The following is a 25,047-nucleotide window of genomic DNA, read 5'->3' on the forward strand; positions in this document are numbered from 1 at the left end:
TTTAGATAGCAATCCAATTCCACTTTGAATACCGCAATCTGACCTGCCTCCACTATCCTCTCAGGAAAATTTGTTCCAGACACCAACCACCCTCTTGGATGAAAAATATTTTACTTGCATCACTTCTACTCCTTTTGCCAATTATTATGAATCAGTGCCCTCCAGTTATTGATGTACTCCTGAATGCAAACAGATTTTCATTATTTACTCTGTCCATACCCCTCAGGATTTTGAGTCCTCTATCAAGTCTCCTCTTGGTCTTCTTTTCTCCAAGGAAAATAGTTCCAATCTATCCTCTTAGCTACAGCACTTTATCCCTGAAATCATTCTTGTGAGTCTCCTCTTTACTCTCTCTCCAATGCCTTCGTATCCCTTCTCAAGTATGGCACCCAGAACTGGACACAGCATTCCAGATGCAGCGTAACTAGTGTCTTATACAAGTTCAATATGACATCCTTACTCTTTTAGTTAATGCCTCTATTAATAAAGCCTCAAATATTCATAGAATCATAGAATCCTACAGTCCAGAAGGAGACCATTCGGCCCATTGAGTCTCCATCAACCACAATCCCACCCACGTCCTATCCCCATTACCCAGTGCATAGGCCCCCGAATAATGATCTGGAGGTGGGGCGGGCTGTTAACGTGCAAATAAGTGCGGCGTGCAGGAATGGGACGGCCGTAGTTATGGGGGATTTCAATCTGCATATTGATTGGTCGACCCATGTTGGACGCGGTGGGCTCGAGGAGGAGTTCTTGGAATGCTGCCAGGATAGTTTCCTGGAACAGTGTGTGTTGGAGCCGACGAGGGAGAGAGCTATCTTGGATCTCGTGCTATGTAATGAGGCGGGTAGAATTAGGGACCTTGCGGTGAAGGATTCTCTTGGGGAGAGTGATCATTGTATGGTGGAGTTTCTGGTGCAGATGGAGGAGGAGAAAGTGGGTTCCCGGACATGTGTCCTTTGTTTGAATAGAGGGGAGTACGGTAGGATGAGAGAAGAATTGGCGAATGTGGACTGGGGGAGCGCATTGGAGGGAGGGTCTGCTGAGGAACAGTGGAGGATCTGAAAGGAGATCTTTCTTGGTGCTCAGCGGAAATTTATTCCGATGGTCAAAAAGGACCGTAGGAGGAGAGGTAATAAGCCGTGGATAACGAAGGAGGTGAAGGAAAGTGTTAAATTAAAAGCGGAGGAATTTAGAGTAGCTAAGAGTAGTGGGCGAGAAGAGGATTGGGAGAGGTTTAAATGTCAACAAAGATTGACAAAGAAGTTGATAAAGAAGGGTAGGAGAAACTATGAAGCTGGGCTAGCGCTTAATATAAAAAAGGATAGCAAGAGTTTTTATAAATATATAAAAAGGAAGAGGCTGGCTAGGGTGAACGTTGGTCCTTTAGAGGATGAGAAAGGGGACCTAGTGGTAGGGGATGGGGATATGGCTCAGGTATTGAATAACTTTTTTGTTTCTGTCTTCACGGAGGAGGACGTGAATAATTTGCCGGGTGTTAGTGATGGAAAGGTGGTAGGACTGGAGGGTCTTAATGACATTACTGTTACTAGAGAGGCGGTGCTCGACAGACTGGAGGGGCTGATTGTGGACAAGTCCCCAGGACCGGATAGAATGCATCCGAGGGTTCTGAAAGAAATGGCGGAGGTGATAGTGGATGCCTTGGTGGTTATTTCCAGACGTCGCTGGATTCCGGGGAAGTGCCGGAAGATTGGAAAACGGCTAATGTTACGCCGTTGTTTAGGAAGGGTGCCAGGCAAAAGGCGGGGAATTATAGGCCGGTTAGTTTAACGTCTGTTGTAGGTAAAATGTTAGAATCCGTCATTAAGGAGGAAATTGCGAGGCATCTTGAAGGCAATTGCTTGATAGAGCGGACGCAGCATGGTTTCATTAAAGGGAAGTCATGTCTGACAAATTTACTGGAGTTCTATGAGGATGTGTCTAGGGCGGTGAATAGAGGAGAGCCGGTGGATGTGGTCTTTCTGGATTTTCAGAAGGCGTTTGACAAAGTACCTCACAAGAGGTACAGAAGGTCGAGGGACATGGAGTTGGGGGTAGGGTGTTAGCGTGGATAGAGGATTGGTTGTCAAATAGGAGGCAGAGAGTGGGGGTCAACGGGTGCTATTCGGATTGGCGGATGGTGACTAGTGGAGTGCCCCAGGGGTCGGTGCTGGGGCCTCAGCTTTTTACCATTTATATAGATGATCTGGAGGAGGGAACCGAGTGTAGGGTGTCGAAATTTGCTGATGACACCAAGATTGGGGGAACGGCAAATTGTGCGGAGGGTGTGGAGAGTCTGCAGAAGGATCTAGATAGGCTGGGCGAATGGGCCAGGAAATGGCAAATGGAATTTAATGTTGGCAAGTGTGAGGTGGTCCACTTTGGTAGGAATAATGGTAGGAAGGATTATTACTTACGTGGCGAAAAACTGCAGCAGGCGACGGTGCAGAGGGACCTCGGGGTCCTTGTGCATGAGTCGCAAAAACCCAGCTTGCAGGTGCAGCAGGTGGTCAGGAAAGCGAATGGGATGCTGGCCTTCATAGCGAGGGGGATTGAATATAAAAGTAGGGAGGTCTTGCTGCAGCTGTATAGGGCATTGGTGAGGCCGCAGCTGGAGTACTGTGTGCAGTTTTGGGCGCCGCACCTGCGCAAAGATATTTTGGTCTTGGAGGGAGTGCAGAGGAGGTTTACTAGGCTGATACTGGAGTTGAGGGGGTTGAGCTATGAGGAGAGGCTGAATAAACTAGGCTTGTACTCGTTGGAGTTTAGAAGAATGAGGGGAGATCTCATTGAGACGTATAAGATGATGAATGGGATGGATAGAGGTGGAGAGACTCTTCCCGCACAAAAAAGACAGTAGGACTAGGGGGCACAGCCTCAAGATAAAGGGGGGGGGCGGTTTAGAACGGAGTTGAGGAGGAACTTCTTCACTCAAAGAGTGGTGAATCTCTGGAATTCTCTGCCCGTTGAAGTGGTGGAGGCTGCCTCACTAAATATTTTTAAAGGCGCGGGTTGATGGGTTTTTGATAAGAGAGGGGATTAAGGGTTATGGGGAGAGGGCGGGAAGGTGGAACTGAGCCAAGACAGATCAGCCATGATCTTATTGAATGGCGGGGCAGGCTCGAAGGGCTAGATGGCCTACTCCTGCTCCTATTTCTTATGTTCTTATGTACTGTCATCTTCAATTACTTATGCACATATACATCAAGATTCCTCTGTTCCTGCACCTCATTTAGATTTTCTCCCTTTATTGTGTACTGTTTCTCCTTATTCTACCTGCCAAAATGAATCATCTCAGACTTCTCTGCACTAAACTTCACCAGCCATTTCTCTGCCCCACCCACCAATTTGTCCTTCTGAAGTTCAAGACTACCCTCATCACAGTTGACAGTGTCTCCAGCCTTCATATCATCTGCAAATTCTGAAGTCATGTCCTGTACACCACAGCCTAGGTAACTAGGTATACATCAGGAAGAGCAAGGCTCCCAACACTGACCCCTGGGGAACTCCATAATAAACCCTCTTCCAATCTGAAAAACATCCATTAGCACTGTTCTCTGTTTCCTGTCACTTAGCCAATTTCATATTTAAATTCCTACTTTTCTTTTTCTTCCACGTGGTAGAATTGTGTTCACCAGACTGTTGTGTTGCACTGTATCAAATGCCTTTTGAGAATCCATATACACATTACCCCCATAATTCAGTACTTGTTTTTACCCTTTAAAATATTACCAAAGTTACTTTTATAGCACCTTTAACATGGTTAAAATATCCTAAGATGCTTTGCAGGTACATTAAGCCAACAACATTTATTGTAAGCCATATAAAGAGATATTAGTTCAGATGGCTAAAAAAGCTCAGGTTTTAAGGAGGGTCATAAAGGAATAAGTGGTCCAGAGAGGGAATTCCAGAACCTGGAGCTCAGTCAGCTAAAAACAGCTGCCAATGGTTGAGGTATTCAAATCAGTCATACTCAATGTGCCAGAGCAGCAGAGAAAACTCTTGAAGTTTGTGATTACAGAGATAGCGAGGGGTGAGGCCATGGATGAATCTGAAAACAAGGATAGGAATTTTAATGGGAATTTGAACTAAGGGTTATCCAGACTCGATATGTGGGCTCCCCTCTCTCCACAGATGTTTTGGTTCCAGCATCCACAATACGTTGTCTTTATCTATAGGCATTTTAAAATCTAGTTGTCGCTGGATTAGAAGCCAGTGCAGGTCAGCAAGTACAGAATGGACAGTTAGCAGAGTTTTGAATGTGCTCGAGATTATTGAAATAGTCGAATGTTTAATTGATTCCTTTTGATGATTACATGATCCTGATAGTAGATTGTTAGGTTCTATCAATCACTCAACCGAAACAAAATTTCCCTCTAAATAATATTTTTACCCAAAAAAAATGCAACAGTAAATTAACCAGTTAGAGCCGGAGCCGAAGCGCAGTAGTTAATAATTAGCCCTGGGGTTTTTCTGCTGCAGGCCCCAATTAAACGGCGAATATTTACCTCAAGACTGTGGTTCCGGAGTGCAGCAGCAACAACCTTCCCCCGCCCACCCCGGTGTCCACCTCCTGCACAGCTCCGGCTACTCGCCTACTCTCGCAGATTAGTTCCGACTCTCTGGCAGCCATCATCTTCAAGCGGCAACATGGGTAAAGCATTTCCACTCTCTTTAAATTCTTAAAGCAGAAAATATATTTTTACACTCTTTCGCCCCCCCACCCCCTATCGGGATTGTTTCATTCTCTGTTGAGTTTGTAGCTGGCCGTGGCGGGGTTATTTGGAAGAGTTGGCTGGCTGGGTGGGGAGGTTGTGTGTGAGGGGAGGCTGGCCTCGGGCTTTATTGTGTGTCGGGGTTTTTGTGCCGATCCCTTGGCCTAGGCCGCAGCTTCAGAGTTACCGCTCAAAGGGCTTCATTCTTTCTCTCGGACGCAGTTACCATTGCCGCCCGCGGCGAAATCCTTGATTTAAAAAATCTCGCCGTGATTTTTATTTTGATAAACGTTCATATTTTTTACACATAAAACTTGCTTTGATTGGTGCGCATGCGCCTTGCAGCAGCAGAAGGCGCTATGTTTTAACGTGCAGATTTTATTCGATTTCTGCAGCTGGTTTTTAATGCATTTTTACACCGGGTCCATTTTAATCACTTTGCATGTTTTTAATTTTCAACCCGGGTTTTTCCCCAGCTCCGGGTTTTTTTCAAATGTTTCTGCCGCGCGCTGTTTGTAGTCCGTCAGTGGCGGCGCCTCACTGCGCATGGGCGGGCGGGCTCTCGAGTGGCAAACCGCCGTTCAGTGATTGTTGTCCGAAGCGGGTTGTCTGACTTTCCCCCCGAGCCTAGGCAACGGTTCAGGGCGGCACTGTGAGCGAAGCCCGGGCTGAGGGCCGCTTCAGCGATATTGCCGGGAGCCGGGACCGATCGGGCGGGAACTACAACTCCCGGCGTACCCTGCGGCGGCTGCCATGTTGGAATTTCCCGCGCCTGCGCAGTGACTGTGCTCGGTCACCGTGGCGGGTTGTGAAGAAGCCTTTTGTTTGTGTGTATTTCTTTTAAATTTTGCCAAACAAATTTTATATCTTTGCAAGGTTTGTTTCCTAAGACATAATAATCGTGGGATTTGAAGACGGTTTAAAATACAATTATTACCGTCGGTCGCTCCTTTTTATAAAAGGTACGGGTTTGCATTTTAAACGTTACCTTTTTAAAGTTGCAAACACCACCTGCAGGTTAACGGGGACTCGTTACATTAACTGGAAAATTGATATCCACTTCAACGAATCCGCCTTCTTTCCCCGCCCAATTTAAAGGTGTCAGTTGTGGCTCAGCGGGTGGCATTCCAGCCCCTTGAGTCAAACGGTGGGTTCAAGCCCCTCTCCAGAGACCTGAGCATAGAATCGTGGCCAACCCTCTGGTGCAATACTGAAGGAATGCTGCACTGTCTGAGGCGTTATCTTTTCAGTAAGACATTAAACAGAAACCTTGTCTGTTTTCTCGATTGGATGTAAAGGATCCTGTGGCCACCCTTTCAAAGAGTAGCCGATATTTATCCCTCCACCAATATCACAAAAGTGAAATAATGGAGATCTTAAGTGGACAGTTGTTAATCTGAGAGAGAAAGTACTGCAGATGTTGGCAATTTAATATGTCAAAAAACGCTGGAAATACTCAAGATCTAGTTGTACATGTGGAGAGAAATGGTTAATATTACTGGTTTGTGTTTTTTTGCAATTGGGAAAAATAGATTAGCTGGCGTTTATCACATTGTTTGTTGTGATGACTTCACTTAGCAATTGGTCAGCAACATTCATTCAGTAATTACTGTGCTGTGAATTGTGTTTTTTAGTACATGACCTGACCCACACAGCAGCACGTGGAAGGAAGCGGCTCCTTCTTGGTTGCACTCGCATTGCTCAGATCATCGGTAGAAACTTGGCAATAGGTTCTTTTCAAATGGTGCCAATACTGTGCCTTTTACAAATACAGATCATTGCAAAGCACTTTCTCGACAATTAAATAGTTTTCAAAATATAGTCACCATTGTAATGTAGGAAATGCACACACATTTGCACAAACAGCAGTATGAGAATGGTCAGATAATCTTTAGTGATGTTTGTTGCAGGATAAATATTGTGAGAGAACTCTCTTGCCTTTCTGAATTGCTGAGGACAGATGGCACCTCAATTTAACATCACATCTAACAGTATAGCACTCCCTCAGCATGGGCTTGGAAGTGTCAGCCTGGATGACCTATGACTCCCAAATGCTGCCAATGACACATAACTGACCCTTATCATAGCTTCTGATGACTAATCCGCAACAGTGTAACCTGCTGTTGATCTGCTCAGTGAAGTGATGCTTCTAAGTTGTGGTGTTTCACGTTAAGTAGAATACTCAGTGAAGGTGTTGCCAGGATACAATGGAATGTGCCATGCTACGAAATTGGTTGTGATGCAGTACAGGATCATATTGAAACCACTATTTTAGTTGCTACTGGCTTCGGTTGTATCTGGTGTTCAGGCGTGAATAACAAGCTAAAACTAAAATAACCTCCACAAAAGCTAAATTTGCAAAAAGAAAATTATCCTTCCAAGGAGAAGGAGCTATGAGAAATCTTGCTGCAGAGCAGTAGGACTCTGAAGTATAGCTGTTTTTATATTGGCACTATTTTAATTTCAATTCCAGGAGATCGGTTTTGTGAGCTAGTTTCCAAGGGTTGGGATAACATTTGGTTCCCTTATCCAGGTAACACTCATTGTATTGAGTCTACAATCAGTAGATCAGAATGCCAGGGTTTGGTTTAGTAGTGTTTAGTAGTGCAAATGTACACTTGTGGCGCAGACCTCCCAGGCAAGTTATAATGGGGTCTGGAATGAAGAATTAATAAAACCACCAGCTTGTACCAAAATAAGTCTTGTGCACATGCATCTTGGTTAGGTTACAACCCGGTGGTGGTGGGGGAGGGGGGGGTGTTCCAGTTGTTTCATCTTAAAATCCCACTACTGTTTATAAGAACTTATTTTCCTTGGAACACAGGACTGAATTTCACAAGCAAGAGCTTTGATTGCAGACCTACCTTCTGGATGTTGAATTTGATGATCAGCCATGATCAAATTAAATGTCGGAGAACGCTCAAAGAGCCGAATGGATCTCTCCTTCTATTTTCTATGTTTCTGTGTGTTTGAATGCCTGCAGCTCCAAGACTATATTCCAGTTTTAACTGTTATAACTATGTTCCTGCCAGCTAGCCTGAGGCTAAGTATATTGCAGGTTTGTCATGGCAGCACATTGCTCGAGTGAGTGTCACAGTTGCAATCTTTCTGGGACAGTGCAACAGCTTTCCTCTTGTATCGACATGGCTGCTGCAGTTTCTCCTGCCTCAGTCAGCATCTTCCATGTCTGCACTGACATTGTTGTTTAGGCAATTCCTATATTTTTCTAAGAATCATCCTTCTCAAGCTAAACAGGCAGTCTTATGCCACTTGTCTAATCAGACTGTTGACTACACTTACTGGGACCCTGGGGCAGTCATGTGAATATTCATGTCCCACTCCAAGAAACTTTTTCTCTGGGAATGTTTTGCAGTATAAAGAACTTAGCGTGAAGTTTGTTGCTGGTTGATACTGAAACCTCTGAATTGGTAATGGCTATGAGTTATCTTAGCTCCTTAGCTGAAGTATTCAACATATTCTTGTGATTCTACTGACATTGGCTTTCAGTATTCAGTGTTGGTTTGTTACTGCAGTTCTTCTCAGAGGTGTTGTGCTTATTTTATGAGGAGGGCTTGATGCCATATCTAGCCACATTCAGTGAAAATTATTAAAATATATTTTTGGATTGAGGTCATATTTTCTACATTTTGACAGTAATTGCTTGTAATCATTCTTGAATGTCCTGAGGTTGTGAAGGTGCTTTCAATGAAATGACGGTTGGTGCTATGATACCTATCATCTCTTGGCCAGGTTAGGCGCTGTAGTAGGCCATTTGGCCCTTTGAGCTCCTGACTCCTGTGAAATCTGCAGTCTATGCACTGAATGTTTCCTCTCTGATCATGAATATTAGTCCAGAGATGCATTCACTTCATGGAACCCACTCTCAGGCCTATTAGATACAAATTTACTGTTCAACCTTGAGCTTGGTTGATTGTCTTGAGCATGTAGGAGTATGAGAATTAAATATCCTCTTTTCTGTGACATTTGAGAATGGAGCATCCAATTGTCCTTTCATTGATTCATTCTTAGAATGTGGAGATAGCTGGCAGAGCTGCATTTATTTCCACATTCCTACTCACCAGTAAGCAGTTTGATACAATTCCTCAGGATGTTCAAAATGCATCACAGCCAGCCACTGTTTTGTATTCAATTAACAATGCAGGAAATGGGTAGCTCATAGCAAGATCCCAAAAATAGCAAAAAGCTAACGACCAGTCAATCTATTTTAGTGATGTTAATTGAGAGAAATTTTGGCCAAGTCACTGGGAAGAACTCATCTAGTGTTGTTTAAAATGCTGCCATGAGATCCTTTGTGCCCATCTGAACATCTGAAAGGCAGCACCTTGCTTATTGTAGCACTCTCACTCTCTCAGTACTGTAGTGAAGTAGCATGCAGTGTTGGCTCAAGTCTCCAGAGGGGGATTTGAACCAATGGTTATCCTGCTTGTCTCCGAAGCCCACAAAGTTCAACAGTAATAGGGGTTGGCCCAGGAAGTCTGGAACAATTTCTCTGTGGATGATTCCTGTGCTGCAAAGATTTAAATAAACAATTGAACTTTCATTCCATACAATATTAGTCAGAAAATCACAGCAGTTGAAATGCAGATGAGAAAATGCTCAACACCAGGATCAGTCAAGATGACAACTGAAAACTAAAATGGGCAGACAGAAAACCAGGTACAATCCCTCCCCGTGCAGCGACACTGCTGGGCAGGAACAAAGTATAACATGGAAGGTGGCCATGGAGCTTGAGGCTAGTGGTGTTGATTATTGATAGTCAATTGGGAAGTACTTTTATAAATAGTTCAGGAAAAAAAATCCTACAACATTTTAAATATAAACTTGCTGCATAATAAAGCAAATTTGAAACAGCAAAATGTGCCAAATAACTTGTAACCAGAGCAGCAATTTAAAATGCCAACCGTTTACAACAGATTAAACCTCCTTCGGGGACAACTGCGAGAGAGAGTGAGCAGAAGGAAGTTGGCATTTTATGAACGAGCAGAGGCAGAGATTCTGGAGTCAGTTAAAACTCAGTGGGCAGGTACAAAAAAACAGTCAAAACAGCAAATGGAATGTTGGCCTTATTCCAACTGAATGGAAGTGATGCTTCTGCTATACAGATTCTTGGTTAGACCATATGTGGAGTTCTGCTCATTGCAGCTCAGGAAGGAGATATTGGAATAGGCAAAATACTGAGGATGCTGGAATCTGAAACAAACACAGAAGATTCTGGAAAAACTCAGGTCAGGCAGAATCTATTAGGAATGAAAGCAGAGTTAACATTTTGAGTCTTTTGACTCTGTCAGAACTAAAGGAGGGAGAATGTGTTAGAGGTGTGGGAGATTGCACGAGTAGCAACTAGAACAAAGCACAGATGGCCGTGTGTGTGCATTGAGGCCCTATGTGTAAGGGATTTGTTGTAAAATCATAAGTTACTGCACTTGCACTGGGTGTAACTAGAACATTGCAGCAGTCCAAGGATGGACATATGAGCATGAGAGCAAGGTGTTGAATTAAAATTTCAGCAACAGGAAGGTTGGGGTCGTACTTGCGGACTGAGCAAAAGTATTCCTCAGTGGTGACCCAGTCAGTGTTTAGAACAAAGAAAATTACAACACAGGAACAGGCCCTTCGGCTCTCCAAGCCTGACTGAACTAAAACCCCAACCCTTCTCAGGACCATATCCTTCTATTCCCATCCTATTCCATGTATTTGTTCAGATAACCCTTAAAAGTCACTATCATATTTGCTTCCACTACCTCCCCTGGCAGTGAGTTCCAGGCACCCACCACCCTCTGTGTAAAAAAAACACTTATACATCACCTTTAAACTCTGCCCCTCTCACCTTAAACCTATGCCCCATAGTAATTGACTCTTCCAGCCTGGGAAAAAGCTTCTGACTATCCACTCTGTTCATGCCCCTTGTAAGCTTGCAGACTTCCATCAAGTTGCCCCTCAACCTCCGTTGTTCTAGTGAGAACAAACCAAGTTTCTCCAACCTGTTCTCATAGCTAATGCCCTCAATACCAGGCAACATTCTGGTAAATCTTCTCTGTACCCTCCAAAGCCTTCACATCTTTCTGGTAGTGTGGTGACCAGAACTGAGTACTATATTAGTCTCTCCAATGTAGAGAAGACTACGTTGGGAGCAGCAAATATTATAAAACAAATTGAAAGAGGCGCAAGTGAAGCGCTGCTTAACCTGAAAGGAGTGTTTGGGGCCTTAAATGGTGAGGAATTAAAGGGGCAGGCGTTGCATCTTCTGCCATTGAAAGGGATGTGAGTTGGGCACAATGGAGGAATGGACCAAGGTATCACAGAAGGAGCAGTCTCTGCTGACGGGAGGCGAGGTGGTGGGTAAGACATGTTTCGTGGTAGCATTGTATTGGAGTTGGGAGGAAAGCCAAAGGCTGATCCTTTGAATGCAGAGGCTAGTGGGATGAAAAGTGAGGATGTGAGGAGACCTAATCATGGTTCTGGGAGGGGAAGGGGTGAGGGCAAAGATGTGGGAAGTGGGTCAAATCTGATTGAGTGTCCTGTCTACTCAGTGGGGAGGAAATCTTGTACAGGAAAGAAGCAGACATATCAGAAGCTCCGTTTCCAAAGGTGACGTTGTCAGAACAGATGTGACAAAGATGGTGAAATTGGGAGAATGGGATAGGAGTTCTTGCAAGGAGCTGTAGTCAAGGTAGCTGTGAGTGTCGCTGCATCTGGAATGAGACATTGGCTTTGGGGTGCAGCTTGATTCACCAGAATGATACAGAAAATCAGAGGGTTAAATAATGAGGACCAGTTGCATGTATTTGGTTTGTATTCCCTTGAGTTTAGAAGATTAGGGAACTGATCTGATTGAGGTGTTTAAAATGTTGGGGAAAATTGAGAACGTGGCATAACCATGAGCTTGTAAAACTTGAAACTTTCCCTCAAAAAACTGGCAGACAATTGGACAGTTAAAGATTGATTTTTTTTGGGGGGGGGTGGGGGGAGGTGGTTTGGGTAAGGATGTCCTATTATGTAGGTGAGTCAAGATAAACTAATTGAAAGTTGGAGGGGACTCTTCTATAATTGCATTCAGTTCCTATATGGATTTGGGACCTGGATGGCTCCAGATACTGCTTCAAGCAGATGTGAGTTTAATTATGACTTGATTCCTGTGATAGAGCCACTACTTTGCTTTGTTGGATGGTGATCTTCAGCAGCTGAATCCTGCTTGTGCATTTAGCCTGGAGTGCAAAGAGGTAATCCTAGTAACCGCTACTTTCCTACTGTCTGAGAGGGGACAACGACACAGGCACTGAACATTAGACAATTTCTTGGCAACCTGTCGAGATTTTTGCGCAGCCCACCGCTGTTGTATCAGCCCAATTCAGATACTTCAACCAGTTTCTTAATCAAAGTTTTACCCAGGTACCTTTATTTATGAAAAGAACAAAATATGGACACAAATATAATACAACAAACTTTATTAAATATAGTTGACCTGTAAATTACCCACCATGTATACAAAATGCATTCAGGATCAGCTATACTTCCCATGAAGATGACTTGGTAGGCTGTAGATCTGGTCCGTGACTCCCTCTGGTTAGTCTTCACAAAAATGATTCTTGCTGGCCGTTGCTTGCTTCCTTCCTCTCTTCCCTCTGGTCTGGTCTAGTCTTGGTCGTCTCCATCTCAAGTCTTTGTTCCCAAAGTGTCTAGAGTACTATTTTATCCTGCCAATGGGGCCTCAGGATGGGTCTCAGTGTCCAGTGGTCTAGTTGATGACCTATTGACAGGACAGCTAAGTCCGCCCTGGGCGCCTTGGAGTCTGGCCCCAAATAGGCTGCAGGCGACAGGCTGGTGCATTTCAATAGGAGTGATGATCACTTGATGGGTTATCAGGGGCTGATCCAGACTTGCCCTGGCAGCTTGTGTGAGCCCTGAGTATTTCGAACTTTGGCCAGGTCCCATTTCCTGCAGGCTATTTGCTGGGGCTGACTGTAGTTTAATTTAGAGTACCCAATTCTTTAATTTCAAATGTCCAATTTTATTTTGGGCTCAGCACCACACTGCTGATGAATTTCTCCTGTCGCAGATACCCCCATGTGCCTGCACTATCCTCTCTCAGGTGCAGATACCAGAAGAAGCATAAGAAATAGGACTGGCTATTTGGCACTTCGTACCTACTCTGCCCATTCAACTGGATTGTGACTGAGCTTCTACCTCAATGCCGTTTTTCTATAGTGTCCCTTTATTTCTTGATGCCCTTAATAAAATCTGTCAATCTCATGTCTCTTCAACATGCACAATTGCTGAGCTTCCCATAACCCTCTGGAATGCCAAAGATTTACCATTCCTCTTCATTTCAGTCCTAAAATGGTCTACCTCTTATTTCTGACACTCTGTCCCCCAAGTTCTAGACTCCCCAGCCAGAGCAGACATCTTTCCTACATCTACCCTGCTGGCCCTAAAGAGTTGTATGTTTGAATGAAATCACCTCCCAGTCTTCTAAATTCTAGAGAAAGCATCCCGAGTCACCTCAATCCTTCCTCACTGGACAATCCTGCCATCCCAGAATCAGTCTGGTGAACTTTGCCCCTAGACAAGGATATCTTTCCTTGGGTAAGAGAACCAAAGCTATAGACAATAAACCAGGTGTCTCACCCAAGACTCTATAATTGCAGCAAGACTTGTTTAGTCCTATATGTAAATTCTTGAGGCCTGCTCTGAGTCATCCTTAAGCTGGGCTTGACATCCGTGCAATCACGCGGAGACCAAGGTGACCCTGCTGCACCCATACCCCAATCCCTGACAGGTCAAATACATGTCTCCTATCTGACAGGCCTCTTGAGTGTTTATAGCTGCAGCTCCAAACTTGTGTGCCTGGTTGTTTGTGATGGTGGGGTCGGGGGGCTAGTAAAGTGTGTGAGAGATCGAGAACTGGGGAAGTGGTTCAGTGGGGCCTTTGAGGGATGGGTATATATTTGATAAGATCCTGGGGTCATTGGAAGGTTTTTGACAACATCCAATGCATCAACAAGTCATCCTGAGAAAGTTTACTTTCCTTTTGGATCTGACCTAAGGAAACAAGTAGATTTCACCTCAAAAGTTGCAAACACCCCTGGATTAGGACAACTGCTTTTCAGTTCAATCCATTCTTTTGAAAAAATATTAAGACAGACAAATTTCAGTTCAGATTTCTGTTTTGGAGCCCTGAGAATACAACCCTGATCTACATGGGTAGGTTGTTTATTTCTTTCTGCAATTGTTCCTGTATGTGGAATATAGAGCTTAGTGCTTTGACTACCTGGATAGCCTGTGCCCCCCCTCCCTTTTTCAGCTGGTTTCAATGAACCATCAAAGACAATAACCATTTTATGATTTTTTTTCATGGGGTTGATGTGGAAGTTATAAAGATTATATCCCAGATTTTTAAACAATGTCACCACTTCCTCTGCAAGATCAGCATTGGCTTGCTGTACACAAGCTCACTGATTTATTACTAACATCACTCTGCTTTACGTTCCAGCAAAATTATGAGAGACATGAACAGAATGGATAAGGAGCTGTTGTTCCCCTTAGTTGAAGGATCAGTCACAAGGGGACATAGGTTCAAGGGGGCGGGGGGGAGGAATGTGAGGAAAAACATTTTTACCCAGAAGGTGGCGATGGTCTGGAATGTGCTGTCTGGGAGAGTGGTAGAGGCAGGTTGTCTCACATCCTTTAAAGTTATCTGGATGAACATTTGGCACATCATAACATTCAGGGCTATGGATCAAGTGCTGGCAGATTAGATTAAGTGGGAGTTCAGGTGTTTCTAATGTGTCGGTGCGGACTCGATGGGCTGAAGGCCTCTTCTGCGCTGTATGGTTCTATGAAATTTAATGTTTAAATATAAGGCATCATTAACAGGGAATGCAAATAGCACAGTGTTGTAGCAGATTTGAGTATGTCAGCCAAGACTCTGTATGACTTATAGAAACAGAAATCTCTTGATTTAAAAGCAGGGATCTTTCTCCAAACACAGTGAGTGCAGGATAGCTGGGTAATGCACGCTGTATAAAACTGATCTCAGTCACATTCAATAGGTGTGAGACTGGGGAATTCCCCTATTTTGTCTTTTCTGCCCAGAGCTTGCAGTTTCACTATAAACAGCCAAAGAAATCTGCAACTTGTCTTTTTTCTGTAAATTGACTTTTTGACTCCCTGATTCTCTTTCCTCAAATTTAAACAGATTTTACTAACTTTGTTTACAAAGGAAATAAGATCATCCTTGAGTGCAACTGCGAAGCTGATGGATGGGGAAGAGAAATGGGGCTCCCTGAACTCCAAATTGATTTGAGGGTTGGGATGCTGGTGGGTCTCCGTGATGAGTTGAAAGTAAAGGTGACATGTAAATGTGGAACTTCTTGTTTTATTTTCAGCATCGTCAACTGTGTCTGTATGCAAACTGGGCTGTTACACAAGCTCGGTTCCACTCATTTATTGTAACTGACTGGTGTTGAGATTCTACAGCTGGAGCTTATCCAAGTCCTTTGTTTGGGAATTGGGGCTTTAAATAGGGAGTAATGAATTTTTGTTTTAAATTGCACTGTTGTTAAGTGAGGCACAGTCCATATGTGGAGAGAAAGCTCCTTCTGCACTGTCTGACCTGACAATGATGCTCCTTTAACTCCACACCACTGGCACACACTATTACATATAGGAGCAGGAGGAGGCATTCAACCCATCACGGCTGCCCCACCATTCATCTTGATCATGGCTGATCATCCAATTCAAAACCTAATCCTGCTTTCTCCCCGTGACTTTTGATCCCATTCACCCCAAGTGCTTTTTCTAGCTGCCTTTTGAATATGTTCAGTATTTTGGCATCAACTACTTCCTCTGATAATGAATTCCACAGGCTCACCACTCTTTGGATGAAGAAATGTCTCCTCATCTCAGTCAGAGAATTTGGGGTAGACCATTTAGGACAGTGACCCCTGGGTCTGGACTCCCCCACAATCAGGAACATCCTTCCTGCATCCACCCTGTCTAGTCCTGTTAGAATTTTATAAGTCTCTGAGATTCCCCCCTCATTCATCTGAACATCCCCCCCCTCGTACATCAGCCCTGCCATCCCCAGAATCAGCCTGGTAAACCTTTGCTGCACTCCCTTGAGAGCAAGAACGTCCTTCCTCAGAAAAGAAGACCAAAACTGCACACGCTATTCTTTGTGTGGCCTCACCAAGACCCTGTACAATTGAAGCAACACATCTTTGCCACTGTATTTGAAACCTCTCACAATGAAGACCAACATACCATTTGCCGCCTTTACCGCTTGCTGCACCTGCATGTTTACCTTCAGTCAGTGGTGCACAAGGACACCCAGGTCTCGCTGCACACTCCCCTCTCCCAATTTGTGTGTGATATTTTGATTTATATACCTTTTAATGTATTAAGACACCCCAAGACACTTCATTTTTCAACTTTTCAAACAAAATTTGAAACCAAGTCATGTAAGGAGATACAAGGGATAGAGGATCAAAACTTTGGTTGAAGAATTGGGTTTTAAGAAGCATCTTAAAGGAGGAGGGCCAGAGAATCAGAGCTTGGGGAAGAAATCCCTTGGGAAGCTGCCAATAGTGGAGCAAGGAAATCAGGATATGGTGGAGGACAGAAGCAGATGAGTGCAGGGATCTCAAAGTGTTAGAACTGGAAGAAATGAAGTTATAAATAGAGATAAAGCCATGGAAGTGTTTGCAAACATGAATGAGAATTTCAAAAGGTTCCACATGGTAGGTTCCTTTGGAAGGTTAGGTCATATGGAATCCAGGGAGAGCTGGCAAATTGGCTTGATGGTAGGAAGCAGGGGGTAATGGTGGAAAGGTGTTGTCGGACTGGAGGCCTGTGACTAGTGATGTGCCTTGGGTCAGTGCTGGGCCCATTGCGGTTTATTATTTATATCAATGGTTTGGATGAGAATGTACAAAGCATGATCAGTAAGTTGCAGATGACACAAAAATAGGAGGCACTGCAGACAGTAAGGAAGGTTATGAAAAATTGCAGCAGGATCTTGATCTGCTGTGAAAGTGGGCTGAGAAATGGCAAATGGAGTTCAATACAGAATAGTGTCAACTGTTGTATTTTGGAAAGTCAAAGACTTTCACGGTGAATGGTAGGACCCCAGGGAGTATTGTGAATCTTGGTGTTCAGGTACACAGTTATTTAAAAGTGGAGTCACAGTTAGGGCAGTGAAGAAGGCTTTTGGCATGCTGGCCTTCATCAGTCAGGCCATTTGAGTGAAGTTGAGAAGTTTATATTGCAGTTGTACAGAATGTTGGTGAGGCCGCACCTGGAGTATTGAGTTCAGTTTTGGTCGCCTTGCTATTGGAAAGATGTTATTAAACTGGAGAGCATGTAGAAGAGCTTTACAAGGATTTGCCAGGACTCGGAGACTATGTTCTATGTAGAGATTGATGTGGAGATGCCAGCGTTGGACTGGGGTAAACACAGTAAGAAGTCTGACAACATTAGGTTTAAGTCCAACCGATTTATTTGATAGTAAGCTCATAAGCTTTCAAGGTTAACCTCTTCGTCAGGTGAATGGAGAGTTCTGGCCTCGGACAGAGCATATAAAGCACAGACAGTTTACAGATTACTGATTAGAATGCGAATCTTTACACTTAACCTGCTATTCAAGTCTTAAACTGACCGACGATGTGAGTGGAAGGAGCGCTGATCACAGGTTAAAGAGATGTGTGTTGTCTCCAGACAGTACAGTAAGTGAGGTTTTGTAGAGATTGGACAGGCTGGGACTTTTTTCTTTGGAGCATAGGAGACTGAGAGGTGATCTTATAGACTTGTATGAGATCATGAGAGGCATTGATAGGGTGAACGTACTCGGTCTTTTTCCCCAGGGTTGGGAATCGAACTAGAGGGCTGGCATGTTGGCACAGTGGTTAGCACTACTGTCTCAGCACCAGGGACCTCGGTTCAATTCCAGCCTCAGGTCACTGTGTGGAGTTTGCACATTCTCTCCGTGTTTGTGTGGGTTTCCTCTGGGTGCTCCAGTTTCCTCCCACAGTCCAAAGATAGAACAATACAGCACAGGAACCCTTTGGCCCTCCAAGCTTGCACCAATCATGTGTTTCTAACTAGACCATCTGTTTATATCCCTTTCTTCCCAGTCTGTTCATGTGGCTATCTAGATAAGTCTTAAATGATCCTAATGTGTCTGCCTTAACCGCCTTGCTTGGTAGTGTATTCTAGGCCCCTACCACCCTCTGTGTAAAATACATCCCCTGCATATCAATATTGAACCTTGCCCCCCCCCCCCCCTTTGAACTTGTGACCCCTTGTGTTTGTCATTTCTGATCTGGAAAAAAAGCTTCCAACTGTTCACCCTATTTATGCTGTTCATAATTTTATAAATTTCTATCAGGTCGTCCCTCAACCTCTGTCTTTCCAGGGAGAAAAACCCTAGTTTACTCAATCTCACCTCAGCTAATACCCTCCATACCAGGCAACATCCTGGTAAACCTTTTCTGCACTCTCCAAAGCCTCCACGTCCTCTGGTAATGTGGCAACCAGAACTGGACGCAGTATTCCAAATGTGGCCTAACCAATGTTCTATACAACTGCAACATCATAGGCCAACTTTTATACTCTATGCCTGTCCATTAAAGGCAAGCATGCCATATACCTTCTTCACCACCTTTTCCACCTGTGTTGCCACCTTTAAGGATCTGTAGACTTGCACACCCAGATCCCTCTGTTTGCCTATGCTCCTGATGGTTCTGCCATTTATTGTATAGCTCCTCTCCCCCCCGCCCCCATCCTCCGCACACCCCCGTATGGGTTAGGTTGATTGGCTGTGCTAAATTGACCCAGTGTCAGGGGGTTAGCAGGATAAATATGTTGGGTTACATGAATAGGGCCTAAGGGATTATAGTTGCAGAATTGATGGGTCAAATAGCCTCCTTCTGCACTGTAGGAATTTTATGATTCTAGAGGGCATAGGTTTAAATTAAGAGGGGAAAGAATTAATGGGAACCTGAGGAGCAACTTTTTTTTTACATATGTTGTACGTATGTGGGATGAGCTGCCGTAGGGAGCAGTTGAGGCAGGGACATTGACAACATTTAAAAGGCATTTGGACAGATATACATGGATAGGAAAGGTGTGGAGGGACATGGGCCAAATGCAGACAAATGGGGTTAACTTAGGCATTTTGATTGGCATGGACCAGTTGGGCCTAAGAGCCTGTCTCCTTGCCATTGATTCTATAATTCCTCATATGCTGTGAGGTTGTAGTTTGCAATTTTCTTTCCAAAAACAAACCTTTAAGGGTTGTGAGTTCTGACGATGCATTCTGATTGACAGGAGTCCTCTTTGCATTGTTTATCCAAATTTTCAACCTAATTAGTTTTTTTTTGTTAAACAGCCTCCGCCTCTCTTCTCAATTTAAGACTGGACACAATGGGGAAAAAGCAAAACAAGAAAAAAGTGGAGGAGGTTCTAGAGGAGGAGGAGGAAGAGTATGTTGTGGAAAAAGTACTGGACAGGCGTATCGTAAAAGGAAAAGTGGAGTATCTGCTGAAGTGGAAAGGATTCTCGGAGTGAGTGTTTAACACATTTTGTGCTGCCTTCAGTCATCATCCTCACTCTGGCTAAATGTCTGTTCTTCCTATAGGTCTTAGAAGGGGGGCAGCACATATTCATCAGAGTGCCCAGAGTTAGATAACACAAAGTAGACCCCAGTTGTTGAAGGTTTAGGAAGGAGAGGCCTTATCTCGCAAGTTTAAGTGTAGGTTTTAGAATTGGTGCTGCTTTCTTTTCCTCCTTTCTTTCCCTCTTTTTCTCCTTCTTCCCATTCCTCCTTTCTTTCCTTTACCTACCGTGGGTGGACTACATAGAAGTAGAGAGACCTGCTATTATGTGTTAGTTCCAATATGCTCTCTCAGCGTTCTATGAAATTTAGCTCCTGCCATCTAACCAATGTTTATAATTTGGGTTAATTGTGGTATTTCAAGTTGCTGCTGACCTGTGGTCTGTAAACCTGAATTATTTTCTAGTGATGACAACACATGGGAACCTGAGGAGAACCTTGACTGTCCTGATCTCATCGCAGAGTTCTTACAGTCCCAGAAGATAGCACATGACGGCATAGAGAAAACAGAGGGGCCCAAACGGAAAGCGGAGTCTGATACTGAAACTGAGGAAAATAAAAACAAGAAGAGGAGAGAGGAGGTTAGTAAATGTACTTAACCTTCAATATTACCTGCTTTTCCATGCCCAGTGCAAATCTGAGCCTTGAACTGAATATGCACAAAGAGCCTAGGAAAAATTTCCACATCTTTCATATTGCAAGAGGATAAATGACCCTTTGCTTCTGCCGTGATCTGAACTTTTCTACAATTTTCCTGAGTTGAGAATTAAATCTGTCTGCCCATTCCCTCCATGTGGTGGGTCAAATCATGAATCCATTCTCTCCTCCATGAATGCCCCAGGGTTCCCATCAGGGTTTGGAATCAGACGAAAGTCTGAATTGTGTACCAAGAGAATAAAACAAACTCAGCTACTTAAACTATTGTCCCTTAGTGAGATACTAACTCATAACCTCGAGAGAGGAGTAACCAGGCTCTTTTTTTTGGTCAAGATGCTCAGTAATAACTCTTGTCAGTGAAAGATTGAATCATTGACCAGATCCTGGCTGTTTTGTCATATCAGGCCACTGTTTGTTGGCCCAGTCAGCCTCTGATGCTTGATGGGTCCTGGGATTGTCCAGATAACTCTGGACAATGGTGATCCTCACCCTTTATTATGATGTGGAGATACCGGCGTCAACTGGGGTTGAAAGAGTAAGAACATAAGAAATAGGAGCAGGAGTAGGCCATCTAGCCCCTCGAGCCTGCCCCGCCATTCAACAAGATCATGGCCGATCTGTCGCTGCTCAGTTCCACTTTCCCGCTTTCTCCCCATAACCCTTAATCCCCTCTCTTATCAAAAACCCATCAACCCGCGTCTTAAAAATATTTAGCGAGGCAGCCTCCACCACTTCAACGGGCAGAGAATTCCAGAGATTCACCACCCTTTGAGTGAAGAAGTTCCTCCTCAACTCCGTTCTAAACCGCCCCCCTTTTATCTTGAGGCTGTGCCCCCTAGTCCTACTGTCTTTTTTGAGTGGGAAGAGTCTCTCCACCTCTATCCTATCCATCCCATTCATCATCTTATACGTCTCAATGAGATCTCCCCTCATTCTTCTAAACTCTAACGAGTACAAGCCCAGTTTATTCAGCCTCTCCTCATAGCTCAACCCCCTCAACTCCAGTATCAGCCTAGTAAACCTCCTCTGCACTCCCTCCAAGGCCAAAATATCTTTGCGCAGGTGCGGCACCCAAAACTGCACACAGTACTCCAGCTGCGGCCTCACCAATGCCCTATACAGCTGCAGCAAGACCTCCCTACTTTTATATTCAATCCCCCTCGCTATGAAGGCCAGCATCCCATTCGCCTTCCTGACCACCTGCTGCACCTGCAAGCTGGGTTTTTGCGACTCATGCACAAGGACCCCGAGGTCCCTCTGCACCGTCGCCTGCTGCAGTTTTTCACCCCGTAAGTAATAGTCCTTCCTACCATTATTCCTACCAAAGTGGACCACCTCACACTTGCCAACATTAAATTCCATTTGCCATTTCCTGGCCCATTCGCCCAGCCTATCTAGATCCTTCTGCAGACTCTCCACACCCTCCGCACAATTTGCCGTTCCCCCAATCTTGGTGTCATCAGCAAATTTCGACACCCTACACTCGGTTCCCTCCTCCAGATCATCTATATAAATGGTAAAAAGCTGAGGCCCCAGCACCGACCCCTGGGGCACTCCACTAGTCACCATCCGCCAATCCGAATAGCACCCGTTGACCCCCACTCTCTGCCTCCTATTTGACAACTAATCCTCTATCCACGCTAACACCCTACCCCCAACTCCATGTCCCGCGACCTTCTGCAATAACCTCTTGTGAGGTACTTTGTCAAACGCCTTCTAAAGAAGTTTTACAACACCACAACCTTAAAGTCCAACAGGTTTATTTGGTAGCACAAGTTTTTGGGGCACTACTCCTTTATCAGATATGTGATAAAAGACTAGCGCTACCAAATAAACCTCTTGTTAGGCAAACCTGGCTGTCTGTGGATTTCTTGGTTCACCACAATGATTACACATTTCCCCACCTCTCACTCTGTCCCTTTTTGAGGTCCAATGTGTTTCTTATGCAGCAGGAGAAGCCAAGGGGCTTTGCTAGAGGGCTGGAACCAGAGCGTATTATTGGGGCGACAGACTCGAGTGGAGAGCTCATGTTCCTCATGAAGTGGTGAGTTCCATCCAGCTTTTAACATTTATTTCTTTTTTTTTTAATGTCCTGAAAAAAGTTACTGTACTAAGAGGCTGAAGTATCTGTCCCTATGGAAGGGTTGAGTGTACAGAACTCCTAACACTAAATTAGCAAAACAAGAACCAAAGGGTGACTGAAGATGGCAAGAGAGTTCAATCAGAATGGAATCTTGCAGCATAGGAGGCTGTTCAACCTGTTGTGCTTGTATCAATCCTTTTAAAGAGCTATCCTATTAGTCCCAATGCTGTGCTGTTTTCCCTTAGCCCACAGTTCTTTCCCCTGGGGAAGATGACTGAAGGGAGAGCCACTCGTCATGGCTCATGACCCAGAGCACAAAGCAGTCATCAAATAAATCAGCTAACTAAATGTGAATTTAACTGATCTTGTCGAGTGAGTTGTGTAACTGCTGTTACCAGACCAAGTTGAATAAAAGTTGTTTCTGACAATAAACTTTGGTTTACTTTCTCCATCTAGGAAGAATTCTGATGAGGCTGATTTGGTTCCAGCAAAAGAAGCTAATGTCAAATGTCCCCAGGTGGTTATCTCATTTTATGAGGAGCGTCTGACGTGGCATTCGTACCCATCTGAAGAGGAAGAAAAGAAGGAAGAAAAGTAACCAAGGGAGAGGAGCGTACGCACCTCCCATTTACAACTTTACAAGACGAGAAAATAATCCCGACTCTTCAGAAAGTGGTTTTCAGTTGTACAGGTGTATAGTTCTCCGGGTGTACCTTTTCTCAATCCTTTCAGACCCATATCATTGTCAGCGTTTGTGAGGGGATGGGACAGGTTGTGTTTTTAAATGCAGCATGATTTTTTTTTTCCTCCAGGTTTTGGATAACATCGGATTGTAGAAGCCAGTGAATTGTAGATTAGTTACCTTGGCTCGTAGCATAGGGTTTGAGTCTTTGAAGGGGAAAGGAGTCCGTAGGAGCTAATGTGCCATTAAATAGTAGCCTCTTTTAATATGACATATGGCAGTTTTGATTGAAATTCTTTCCCCCTCACCCCACCCTTTTCCTTCATTCCAGATCTGAAGGGCAGCTTGGGTAGAATTTATCTGACTGGTGTCTTGAGGTGTGGCAATTACTTCACAAAGCTCAAATTGATTTGAGAGTTGCATTTGCACCTTGGTTGGGGGGATTTCAATGGCTCCTGCCATTAGGAGCCTCTTTTGCTGCCAGCTTCCCCCGGTCCCCACTTCAGAGAAACACCAAGACCTCTGCAGAGAAGTTGAGGAACACCAGATAGCAAGGGGGCTATGTAATACTAAACTAACTAGTAGGAGGTGCAGTTGTTTTCACAGCCTTCCTCTTGGATTTTTAACTTTTTTTTTAGATAGTGTTTCAGTTGTAGTAAGACTCCTCTTGGCCAGTGCAGGCTGTTTTACAATTAAATGATAAAACCTCATTAAGTGTGACAGGCATTCTTAAGGTCAAAAACTGTTGGACAGGCATTCTTAAAGGGTCAAATTCGTGAGATTACTGATTGCCTTATTGCATAAGATCGAGTCTTTGCACAGAGCAGTTCACTGTTCTTAACATAGGTGGCATTAATTTTTTTTTGTATTAATACCTGCTCATTTGTGTAACTTCCACTGCCTTGTGATGGAATCTGGGAGACTGCCCAACAGCCTGAGAGATGCAGACATGTACTGCAGACAGGAGTGCAGAAGGACATGGCAGTCAATGGTTTTGGGACAGAGAAGAGGCAAGTTTTGTTCTTGGGGTTTTTTTTTGTGGTCAGGTAGAGGTTTACACCTGAAGCATTACCTCGTGTTTCACTGTGCCTTTCAGCATTTCCTGCTTGTATCACAGCTGTGGAGGTCATGATGGTGCAAGTTGAAATTCCAACTAAGACCCCAGAGTGCAGCAACATATTCCCCACTGTCTCAGTCTCACCATCCCTGGACCAATGGCTTCTGAAGATGTGCATTTCAGTGCTCTGATAATTCCATCTTGATTTCCAGACAGTAGCACAGAACATGGCAATGTGTAGCCAGGGGTTACCAAAATCATTGGCTGGCAGGGAGCATTAGAGTACGTACTAGAAGAAGTAACACTGACTCTGGGAATGTTGCCCAACATCCCAAGGAACACTTTCAGCTCATCTGATCCCAGAATACATTTCATTATCTCACTTGCTTCTGATTGGTGAAACCTCATATCTTAGTTCAACCTGCCTGGGTAGAGGAAGAGGAGGAGGGAATTAAGTTACACGAATGCAGCACTGGTTCACAGGTTTACATATGCTCCCTTCCCTGAGATATTGATCTTGGGGATGTTGTAATCATTAGTTGGCAGGGGGTGGGGGGGATTTGGATTTACCTGCACAAGTCAGTAGCAAAATCACATCAAACCAAATAACACACGGCTGCCTATTTTTTTAAAATTCCCCTATAAGATTGTGATTTTTATTGGAATACTAACCATGTTTTTGTTTAGGGTGGGGGTTGGGAAGGAGGGGAGAAAGGAGTCTCTTGTCCAATATCTATGTACTGTAGGCCTGGAACAGGGATGTAGCTGCTTTTCCCATGATGGTTCCTCCCAACTGACTGGAACGTCAGAAATCCAATGCTGTCCTGATGCAGGAAAAGTATTGCTTCAACAAAGTGTTCTTGTGTTACTGAAGTATGACTGATTATGTTTTCATTAGTAATATTTTTAAATGTGATTTGGGGTTGGGGGGGGGGGGGTGATAGGGGTATGTTTGTCTGAGGTATTTGTGGAAGAAAATATATAAGCATGGAAACTAAAGTATTAGTGCCACTTTCCTAATTTTCATACATTGCAGCTTTGTCTGATTCACATTTAATCATCAAATGTCTTTTAGAGGGGGAGAACTGATTTTAGCTGGTTTTAAAGGATCTGTTTTTTGTAGAATTCCTATTAAGTATTGTGATAACTGCTCCTGCAACACCACAGTGTTGTTTAACAGGCACGCAAATATTGTGTAATAAAACAGGAAAAACACTA

At 44.1% G+C, this 25,047-nt stretch overlaps 2 protein-coding genes across 4 annotated transcripts in view; one reads left to right on the forward strand and one right to left on the reverse strand.

The window, feature by feature from the left end:
- LOC145359231 (sorting nexin-11-like) overlaps positions 1–4,568 on the reverse strand; it is a 137,497-nt gene extending 132,929 nt beyond the window's left edge. For both annotated transcript variants that reach the window (XM_080213726.1, XM_080213725.1), the window contains exon 1: positions 4,512–4,568. The gene's annotated coding sequence lies outside the window, so the exon portion shown is untranslated. The remainder of the gene's footprint in view (positions 1–4,511) is intronic.
- On the forward strand, positions 4,567–25,047 carry cbx1b (chromobox homolog 1b (HP1 beta homolog Drosophila)). 2 transcript variants are annotated; one of them, XM_080213727.1, is made up of 5 exons: positions 4,567–4,657; positions 19,126–19,300; positions 19,757–19,931; positions 21,957–22,051; positions 22,547–25,047. In XM_080213727.1, exons 1-5 carry the CDS (start codon positions 4,654–4,656, stop codon positions 22,686–22,688), a joined length of 591 nt encoding a protein of 196 aa, XP_080069853.1. In that variant the 5' UTR covers positions 4,567–4,653; the 3' UTR covers positions 22,689–25,047. The 2 variants fall into 2 exon arrangements, with proteins under 2 accessions (XP_080069853.1, XP_080069854.1); XM_080213728.1 differs by lacking the exon at positions 4,567–4,657 and adding an exon at positions 5,567–5,680.

The sequence above is a fragment of the Carcharhinus amblyrhynchos genome, chromosome 27, assembly GCF_965287045.1.
Source record: "Carcharhinus amblyrhynchos chromosome 27, sCarAmb.v2.hapA, whole genome shotgun sequence".
Taxonomy (NCBI): Eukaryota; Metazoa; Chordata; class Chondrichthyes; order Carcharhiniformes; family Carcharhinidae; genus Carcharhinus; species Carcharhinus amblyrhynchos.